Source organism: Lethenteron reissneri, chromosome 26 (assembly GCF_015708825.2).
Source record: "Lethenteron reissneri isolate LAM-NWPU_2019-01 chromosome 26, ASM1570882v1, whole genome shotgun sequence".
Lineage (NCBI taxonomy): Eukaryota > Metazoa > Chordata > Hyperoartia > Petromyzontiformes > Petromyzontidae > Lethenteron > Lethenteron reissneri.
In genome coordinates this window covers 13299181-13309673 of record NC_083804.1, presented here as the reverse complement: position 1 = coordinate 13309673, position 10493 = coordinate 13299181, and the positions used below count along the sequence as shown (strand labels likewise).

The 10493-nt window shown below is 42.9% G+C and overlaps 1 protein-coding gene across 1 annotated transcript; it reads right to left on the bottom strand.

Moving 5' to 3' along the window:
• Positions 1–899: 899 nt before the first annotated feature.
• WBP11 (WW domain binding protein 11) lies at positions 900–10493 on the bottom strand. Its single transcript, XM_061560226.1, has 11 exons — positions 10282–10493; positions 8986–9017; positions 8544–8637; positions 7674–7870; positions 6985–7121; positions 6448–6662; positions 5952–6221; positions 4747–4866; positions 3734–4087; positions 2636–2809; positions 900–1582 (listed from the first exon to the last, which is right to left on the bottom strand). The coding sequence occupies exons 1-11, from the start codon at positions 10343–10345 to the stop codon at positions 1053–1055; spliced, it is 2187 nt and encodes a 728-aa protein (XP_061416210.1). The 5' UTR covers positions 10346–10493; the 3' UTR covers positions 900–1052.

The window sequence follows — 10493 nt, the reverse complement described above, 5'->3', positions numbered from 1 at the left end:
CCTCTGTCTATTTAAGGCCACCCCACAGAGACGATCACCTCTCTCTGTACCTGGGTTGCTCTATGTATCTTGGTGATCTGTCTGCTTATATGTCTGTCTATAGTTTTCTGGTTATATTCTATGTCGCTATTTCATTATACCTGATGATGATTGCTTGTGTTGCAATCGAAACGTCGTATGCTATTATTTAATTTATTATTTTATTTTTATACGTGACTTTACCGAAAAAACCAAAGAATCGTTTGATTAATTAATTAGAAAAAAGGCTTATTGTTATTTTGGTTGCCGACCCCTGATCTAGGATTTAAAAGTCAAAATGCAAGGTTGCCAATTCCTTTGCAAATACAAAAAACCATAACTGCTCGTCTGCCATGAAATAATAAAATGAAAATAATAAACCCATGGTCCTATTATAACCCTCCGATATCATGAGTATGATTCATGTTGGAAAAAGACCACGTACGACTGGCGAAGTTCTCTATGGGTTGTTGCATTGGCTCTGCCAAGGGAGAGTGTTCTGCTAGACTTAAATATTGCTTTGCCAACATGTGAACCACAACTCACGTGCATCTGCCTTTCAAAAGCACAAAAAGTAAACTCTGCTTGTACACTTCGAAATTGTTTCCTGAAGGCAATAACTGTTATGAAGTAATGTTCAATTTAGGCACTAAAATAAAATACTAAAATTATATTTTGACAATTTTATTTCAATTGAAATAATCGATAAGAAATTGGAAACATGATTTAACACAATGCGAACCTTTGCACACATTGCCCGGTGGTTGTATTCCTGCTTGATATAACCCAATTTTATCTTGAAGTGGATTTGTGTGCGATGTTTAGTTTACCAAACTGACAAAGGCAGTTTAATCACGAAAGTGGAAAATACTGCATGGAAATACTTCAAAAGGAATTGTTTAATGGCCAAGAAACAGTAAATTGTACATACCACACAATGCAAAATGTAATTCAGTGGGGCTGCTTTCCTCTCGAGTGGAGTTTATGTTAAAACAGATTTTTTTTAAACAAAATAACATACAAAAACGCATTTTCTACAGCAGGCCCTCCATTTCCTTCATGAAAGACTCGTACATGTCATCCTTGGTGGCCATGGTGGCTGTAGATACAGAGGTCACGCTGGATTTCTGCAGGGGCCGCTGGGCTATGTCCTCATCCGCCCGCCGCTGGGCGCCCCTGCCCTTGGCCTCTCGCTTGACGCGCAGCGAAGTGGGCATGAACCGGGTCACGTCGGCTTTGGGGTTGGTGATCTGTGGCTTGGCGCTGATTGTAGCGCCCGCTGTCGCTTTCTTCTCGATGGTGGCACCAGCGAGTGGCTGCTGCTGCTTTTGCTGTTGACTTTGTTGCTGTTGCTGCTGCTGCTGCTGCTGCACCGCGATACTGGGCACTCCAGGGCCACCCGACTCATCCGGTTTTGGCCGCTGAATGAGGCTCGGAGGGGCACTGAGCACTCCAGGATTGGGAAGACCGCCTGGCTGACCAGGAGGGGGGAAAACTCCAGGAGGCCCCAGCGGGGGGGCCATGGACAGTGGGCGCATCATGCCCGGGCGTGGAGGAAGCATCCCTAAACACACAAGCAACTCATTAATCAGCTGATCTCTACCAAATGTAAGGCTACCTCTGAAAGTCCTTTCAAGTGACCTTCTACCAATTAGGGGCAGCAATTTACCCCACCTGATCTTCCACTGATACTAATGTTCATTGAATCACAATTAAACTGATATATCTAATTCCCAGAGCAGGAAATTATCGAAATTTAGTGCACAACCAAATTTAAAGTGAATAATTTTTCGTGCAGTCTTTGGGTGGCCAGACTGAGACCATCAACTCACTCCACTTGAGAACCCAATTTTCATCACAAGTGTTTACCTGGATTTGAACTCAGGATATCAGAGGTGCCAGCTCAGCAACGCTCTGATGTCTGAGCCTTAAATAGTTAAGGTGGCCAATTACATTATTGTTCATGTTTGGGAAAGATAGGATAACTCCACAGCATCAAGTCAATTGTATTCAGCACAAGTATAACTTTAGGTGGTGTCAAGATGGCCTAGTCAATCTATTCCACCAGTCTTAGGAAAACAAAGTGTTCTCTGTCTCGCCTGTAACAATACAAATGATGTTCCATCCATCCAGACCCGATAACAAATAAGAAAAATCATGCATATGCATGATTCCTCGATCGCATTTTAACATGCGCTTATTCTCATAAATATTTAATTAAGACTGATAATACAATTATCTTACAATTCTCAAAAGATGCTGTCATACATCACATGATGTGTTAAGTCACAAGGTTACGTCCCACGTAATTACATCATGGTGAGGTGAGGTGCGTACAGTTTGTGACAATCATCTTCGCAGGAAAGGGTAATCTCCTTTACACTGATTTTTATCACCAAGTTTTAGGCAACCAATCAACCAATTCGGCCAGTATTCTATAAGGTATTATAGCAATGCATGTTTACACGAAATTTAAATTTGTATTGAATCAGTTTAACGAAATATATCGTCACCTTCTGCTACTAACCAATGGGCAGCCTAATGCATAAATGCTTTTGACCTTAGTTGGAAAGATTTAAAATAAATAATTTAGTAGTAAAGTGGGAGGTGTCAATACCTGGGATTGCAGGTGGCATGAGGCGGGGTGGGGGTCCCCGGGGAGGGGGACCGGGGGGCAGACCAGGGGGTGGCCCTGGAGGGCGGCCGGTCGGAGGTCCTGGTGGCAGCATGCGAGGGGGCAGAGGCCCCCGCATGCCAGGCATCCCTGGCGGACGCATGAATGGAGGAACACCTGGGGAGAACAAACAACAAATCCACGGTGAACAAATGGTGCTTCGTCAATGCAACCTGAACGACGACAACAGACCAACATGAATTACTAATAACCAGATTGAAACATCTAAAGGTTTTTGCTTGTGTAAAATATCCATAAGTCATTAAGAGCTGTGTTGTACGCACAATGCATTCTGAATTCTGATTGCAGAACAAATTAAAATAGAATGTTAGGGACGTGTTTGAGATTCTCGAATACGAACGTTGAGCCTCAATAAGAAATTTTGGATCCAAAATGTTCTTGCGTTTCTGATTGATCAGAAAGTGTGACACCACTGGAACATGACTTCTAACTCTTATTGACAAAAGTGGTGTCACATGGTGTCACTTTTGTTAGCACAAAGAGAAGTTAAATGATTTCAATGTATGATCCTGAAAAACCCTAAATCATCCTTAAAAATGGGAAAGCCTTTCAATTCAAAACTCATCCCTAGAAAATATGTGTAAAGATACAGGCATGCAATTCCTTGCTCATGCTACTGCTGACAGAAGGGCCTCAACTGGAGAGGGTTCAAGAGAAACCCTCGAGAAGTCTTAATATCCACACGCTGGCTAGACGTCGAAAGAAGTAGGAATACCCACAATTTACTCCACCACGTGCATCCTGCTGATTGACTGTGGTGTACCCATTTATACTGCTGGGTGGAAAGAGGAAGGGGGATTTACGAATCTTAGCCAAGATGATCCTTAACCACCAGATTAAACCTAATATTCCAGCAGACTAAGTATTCCCTGAATAATAAGACACCCCCCCCCCCCAACTTCTTCTTAAAAATATCAGGACAAAAGTGTGTCTTATAATCTCGACAATATCGTACATGTATTGTAAGAGGCTATTTCAAGCGAACAGTAAAAAGAGCATTCATAACATTCACACGTGTACCTGGAGGCGGCCCAGGTGGAGGGCCAGAGGGGGGACCAGGGGGCCTCATTAGAGGTGGGCCAGGGGGCACGAGGGGTGGGGGTCCCTGAGGGTGCATCATCATGTGGGGAGGTGGTTGTGGCTGCTGGGAAGGCGGAGGCAGCATGCGTCCATGTGGCATCTGTGGGGGAGCTGAGGGATGTTTCGTCCCAATGCCCGGTGGTGGAGGAGGAGGCATCGGCCCTGTCTTTAGCTGCTCCCTGCCCATCCTGTCATCCGTGTCTTTCTTTTTCTCCTCTTGCTCAGCCTCCATGTCTTCATCATCATCATTATCATCGTCATCGTCTTCCTCTTCGATGCCTGGTACCTCTTGACCTGTAACGGAGAAAATGTACATTACGTCAATATTACATCTTGGTTTTAATATGGTCAGTGGAATATCAGTATACTTTAACTTTACTTCTCAGGCATTTTGATAATCCACTGCGAGATGAATACCTCTCAACATGGGGGTTTGTTAATTAAAATTCACCACACTGGTCAGTGCCGGTTGGTGAAGATGGGGCCCATCCATGGCTTGGAATCTAATTCAGGATGCCGAGTTCATAGCAGTGTGCGAACCACTCCACCACCCACCCCTGTAGATTAGTTCAATCCCACATTTGTGAAGTACCACCATGACTAACAGTTTAATTGAGGCAATAGCAGATCTTGCCTTGATCTAAATAATCTGGAAGCATTATCCAACTCTGTATGAGTGTAATATGCAAAGCAGTGGTGACAGCGAACTGCACGATATAAATGTGTAATCTGCATTGCTGAAATATGGGCATATATTGCGTTGCCTAACAAAGGACTTGACCATTCATTTCCACCAATGACATCAGCTAGCATTGACAGCTTGTGAAAATTATATTTTTTTAATAGACACTTATAGGAACTATGAACTAAAAAATGTCACAAGTATCTTGTGTATTGTAATACATCTTTAAAGTTGTAATGTGTGTAGCAACGTTTATTGTAGGAAGCCTTACCAGCCATCCTTAACATCATGGCCTGCAGCGGAGTGAGGCCGCCCTCTTTAGTCTTTTTCTTCTTCTTGACGATGGGTTTTGGAGGCTCCTCTGGAGCATCGGCGAAGCGCACCGACCGCCCTGAGAAAAAAATGTTGAGATTAAACTGGAGGAGGTTTTGGCCTGTATCCACGAACTATCCTGCTGCATACCCACTGGCATTTTATTTTAATCACCGTGTATTTAAATAGTTTTTTTACATGTTATAATTCTATTGTCTGTAGCCGTGTTTTTTGGGGGATTTTTTATTCAAGCTCTTTACAATGTCTTACAATACCTTTCATATTTAGAGGTTTCATAAATCAAAGTTATTATTAGATGTTAAGTAAATAAGGTCATAACTACAAATATCATGCATTGTGCCAAGACTGTAGGAATATTGAATTACTTCTAAATTACATTTTATGGCTTGCCCAAGATAGAAATTACTCACAATGGCTAAAAAAATAAGTGTACATTTTTACAAACCATGTCCAGGCTGCTATATATCATGCTTTTGATAGTGCACGGCTATATTTGTTTAGATGTGTCTCCACACAGTACTTTGTATTTGTAACAGAACAATTACGAAGCACATTGTATTTTTTACAAAAACGTATTCCCCAGTAATCATTATAATGTTATACCCAACACACATGCTGTGATCTCACTTGGCTAAATAGAATGTGTCATCGATATACCAGGCGAATTTCCAGAAAATAGCTGCTACACAAAACCCTGTAAATTCCATGAAGACCAAATTTTGCCCATTTACAGCTGGTCATTTTTAATATTGCTTTTTATTTATACACATTATATAAGTGTATTGTATTAACTATTGACAGAAACGTCAAATTAGCACTTAAAATCATGAAAATTACAAGCCAATTCTGGGATGCATAATCCAATGCTACAGTTGTTACTATACAGGACAGGACTAAACTGAGACTGGCTGACGATTTCAGTGTGGAAAAATAGCTAAGAACAAGTCAGCGTGAGTGCAATTTTGATTTATTTTCAAATTTTTCGGGATTCCACATATAATGTAATGTGCAGGACACGATAAATCCACTCACATTATTTTAAGAACACATTGTACGCACACGTAGAAGAATAAGTGCTGAGCTGGCACGAGAGGGACTATAACGAGGGGTGCCACCGAGGAGTTTCTGGCGGAAAGGGCTCACCGGACCGCTCGGCGGTGTCCTGGTGTGATGTTTTGTCCTGGTGTGATGTTTTATCCTGGTGTGATGTTTTTTCCTGGTGCAACATTTTGTCATGTTCTTCTTCATCCTTTTCTTTGCGCTTCTCATCCACGTCATCATCGTCATCATCGTCGTCCTCGTCATCGTCGTCGTCATCGCTCGAGTCGTTGTCCGTGTCCTCGCTGCCGTCTGCGTCCAGCCCCTCATGCAGGTTTGGGTCCTTGAGGTCCTCATCGTCCAGCTCTGGAACGGCTGCTCCGGCGCACGCAGGGGCGAAAAACGTAAGCCAGACTCATGGCAAACAGCTATAATCATTTCTACGGACATGACACGCTTCAGAACCACAGTCATTGTAAACTATTATACCCACGGTCAGTAATATGGACTAACATTTAATATTAACTCATAGCAAACAGCGACAGGTATGGTCACTAATAAGTGCAAGACGAATATGGGCCACATTTCAGTGATCGCTTACCAGCCTCAGGGTCGTATATCTCCTCATCGTCGTCTTCCTCATCATCCTCATTTTCCTGCGAGGGAGCAGCTGGCTGCACAGGGGCCGCACGAGGCCCAGACAGCAGGCCTGCTTGCATTAGAACCTGGGGAGGGGGTGGCCCAGGGGGAGGTCCTGGGGGCCTCCTGCCCAGCGGGAGCCGAATCACACCTGCGCCAGGGCCCACCTTGGTCGCACTGTCACACGTGACCAACAGAGGGCGCAAACCCAAGTCAACGAGAACATTATTCTCCAATGCGTTTTCTGGTTGTACACGGTTTTGTTCGGCAAATCTCATGCTGTGGTCCACATGCTCGGAGTTTAGTCAGGAACCTAACTTTAGGAACTGATCTTCGATATGTATGAATCTTAGTTTATGAATTAGCTTGCAGCATATGGAGCGAAGCATCGGAGATTATGCGAAATTATAAGAGGAACTATCTGAAAACACATCCGAGTGCTATAAAGAACAAACACACAAAACTAAAAACAGTAGTATCAATCTAGCCCCATGCACACCTGAAGGCGGAAGGCTTCTTGAGGATGGAGGGTGGCTGCGCGCCTGGCAGGGGGATGTCTTGGATGGATGTGATGTTGGAGGGCGCGTGCGGCATCTCGGGCAGTGGGATGCTCTCTATCTCCACGTGTTGGGCATTCTAAAGTAAAGAGACAATATACCACTTAGCAACATAAACGTTAGTCTGACTCGCAAGTCTGCAAGCTAACATATCCTTCTGAAGGTAGTGCAAATATATATTTTTTAAATCAGAAGTTGATCATTAATTCCAAAATTAGGTAATTAGCGATATTGATTAACTATAATTATAATTTTATATAAAATATTTATCTGTTATTTATTATCTGCACAAGTGGCATGTGGAGCATGTAATCGGTGATTGAGGAGTAACAGATTCTATCATACATTTTTTACCGTGTACTTTGCAAGTTACATGCAATCATGCAATTATGTAACCAGGCAGCAGCAATATGGTACTATTCAGTTTACAAAAACGTACATTTTAACAGTACTGAAAACCCATGTATTTTAATAAAATATTGCAACTTACAAAAAAATCTAGACTACTCACTATTAACCACACTAGCATCTACCCAGCAATAATAAACAAGAAAATCAAGCATGGATTTTAAGCTATTTTTCAACATGTTAGATTTATGAGTGTAAACCGAGTGGCTTTACTGGAGCCCACCTTGACAGCTTCGTAGTAATTGCACATCTGCAGGCGCTTCTGATTGTACTCAATCTCAGCGGAGCGTAGGTCCTTGTACTGATCGGGGTTGTCTTTCTCATAGAGGTGAAGGATTCGGTCCAACGTCTCCTGAAGTTTCTTACGCTTGTCTCTCAAAACCTTTTCATTCAAGATGGGTGTCTGTATGGCACTAAATTCTGCAACAAACATTCCACATTTTTACTCAAAAAATATCCTCCCATGTAAAAAGAAAAACTGCACTTAAACATACACTAAGAAAACAATTCCAATTCGCATTTGAATCAAGCACATCCACTACTCATATTCACACAATGTGTTAGCATCTTATAATGTATATTAAAATAATATATCATAATGGCCTCAAATGCATGAAGACATGTGATCGTGTTTGATATCTTGCATGTTTCGATGCCAATCTGTAACACATGGCAACTACTGCCTGCGACTGTTTTTCTAGATACGTCTTCAATACAAACGTCAAGCTTTTTATGATGCCCGTCTCGTTTTTTTGTAGTGCCTTGTTATAAAGCTGCATTTAAATGCTATACATATTAAAATTGCAACGGTATATAATAAATTATAAAAATGCATAAATGACATGACTTAACATATCACATAGTATGGTCAAGATGCACATGCTGTACTCAGACTGATCAAATGACTTTTTATTTTGAATGTTACCACATGTTCAAGATTGCTTTACAGGTGTCAAGATGTAAAGCAATCTTGAACATGTATAAAGCAATCTTGAACATGAAATGTGATACTGGTGGTGGATCACAAAAACTAAATGTCCGATTTCTACAAACAGCAAATAATTCTACAGAGCTACATTTAAAAGTTTGTTACCAAGTTCATCAAGTTTCTCCATGTCCCTCAATATCTGTTTGGGATCTTTCATCTTCAGCACCGCTGTCCGCACCATCATGCGCTGCTTTTTGTTCTGTAAACAAGAATTTCACAATAAGGTAATTTGCGATGAAGCATTTACAAATATTTAATCAAAAGCAGCCATACGAACACATTAATTTAAAGTTAATTAGCGCAACGCACTTTTAACGTGAATAATTTTAAAAGATTACTTTTATAAAGCCTTTCAGAAACATCCAACTATAAAACTGCTACAAATATAAACTTGAATCTAAAAGACCCTATCTAAAACAAGTCTGAAAATCATTTCTCTCAAATTTCAAAATGCCAGTTATATATGTTGTCCTGCCAATTTCCAACGTCCCAAGTGTAGATACAAATGAAGCAATTATAAGGCAAAAGTCGTGCAATTGTTGAATACCTTTTTAAGTTCTCTCTTTCTTGCTTCCTTGCCTGAATGGAAACATATTTTAGGAGAATGGTATAGAACGGCAATATTAAACACAGAAATTCCACATTTTTACATTTCTAAATATTCACAGTATACAATTGGGATATATTGAATTTAAATAGCATCAAGGCTCTTAGTTTTGAGATGGCAAGCTTAAGTCCGAGTCAAGGTTAGCTCAGCCCATTCAGGTCGATATTTATCAATGCGACAATAACGTTATTAGCAGATTGATCTCACTACTGTGAATGTTAGCATCGTGTTCGTGCTAATAAAGAAATTTCCAAGTGTTACTAAAATCGGTGGAAATGTATTCATATCGGTTTAATTAGTGTTTCAATAACCTTTACTTATCAGTAATTAAGTTGTGTCCGCGAAATATTATTACTTTAAGTACAATGACAGTAAAGTTATTAATTCAGTCATTGATTCGCGTATCATTGTTGATCATGAAGGCATCACAATAATTACTGTTGTACAAAAAAGAATGTTGTACAAAACTCAAGGAGCATCAAACATCACGCAAACTGCGATCATCATCGCAGCGGCTTTTAGCTGGTCATCGAAAAACGACGGCCACTGCACCGCCCGCTTTCAGATGCACTTCTGCGGCCGTCTGGAACGCTCTTCCTTCCCATATCAAGCAGCCACTGGGAGCTATATGCACTTTTAAATCTAGATCCGACAAACTAATTTCTTTACAACTTATTTTTGCGTTTAGTTCGTTGCCCTTCCCCCGGCACCTCCGATGAGCACGGTTGGCTACGGTACGGCGCGAAAGAAGTTCAACACACAAAGATCCCCCCCCGCTCCCCCGCAAAGCCTGTACACAGACTGTTCGGGCAAGCGCTGTTAGCGAGCACCTATTAAGACCGGCACAGCACACGAGGCGGTTGAGAGGCGGACAACCACGTCCGGCCGCCTTTGTCTCCCTCCCGGCGATGTTTTACTACACACCGCACCGGGTACTCGTGTCAAATAACCACAACAACAACAACAACAACAACCGAGGACGCCCACCATCGAAAACAAATCAACGCCAAAACGTTCACGTGCACCTGACGGGGGGACCGGGGGGGGGGGGCCGCCCCCCACCCCACCTCCCCAGCGCGCGCGCGCTTGCAAAAATCTTTTCGCAGCGCGCCATTGGCTCCCGCGCGTCACGTGGTGCGAGCGCGGCCCAATCAACGGCCGAGGGGGGTGGCAGCCCTCGCGGCTCGTTGCGGCCGAAGCGAACTCGGGGGACATTTGAGGCCTGGCGGGACTCACGCGCTTGGTCCGTGGGGTTCATGAATTTCCCGCTCTTCGTGGAGCTCGTCGAGCGCCGCCCCATCTTGGCTTCGCGTTGGTTCGCCCGACGAGAAACGGCTGCGGCGGCGGCTGCGGCGGCGCTCTCCCCCGCTCCACACCCGCACCACCACCACCACCACGAACGCCGCAGTAGCGAGACGCGAGCGGCCCCCTCTCAGCGACAACTCCCG

What these genes read in the sequence shown, in the direction of transcription:
- WBP11 (XM_061560226.1), bottom strand. Translation starts at nt 10,345, where the DNA reads ATGGGGCGGCGCTCGACGAGCTCCACGAAGAGCGGGAAATTCATGAAC. An exon ending in GAACCCCACGGACCAAGCGC is followed by an intron (nt 9,018 to 10,281) that starts GTGAGTCCCGCC and finishes GTTTCCATTCAG; the next exon opens with GCAAGGAAGCAAGAAAGAGA. An exon ending in GGACACCGCCGAGCGGTCCG is followed by an intron (nt 4,867 to 5,951) that starts GTGAGCCCTTTC and finishes TTTTTTTCTCAG; the next exon opens with GGCGGTCGGTGCGCTTCGCC.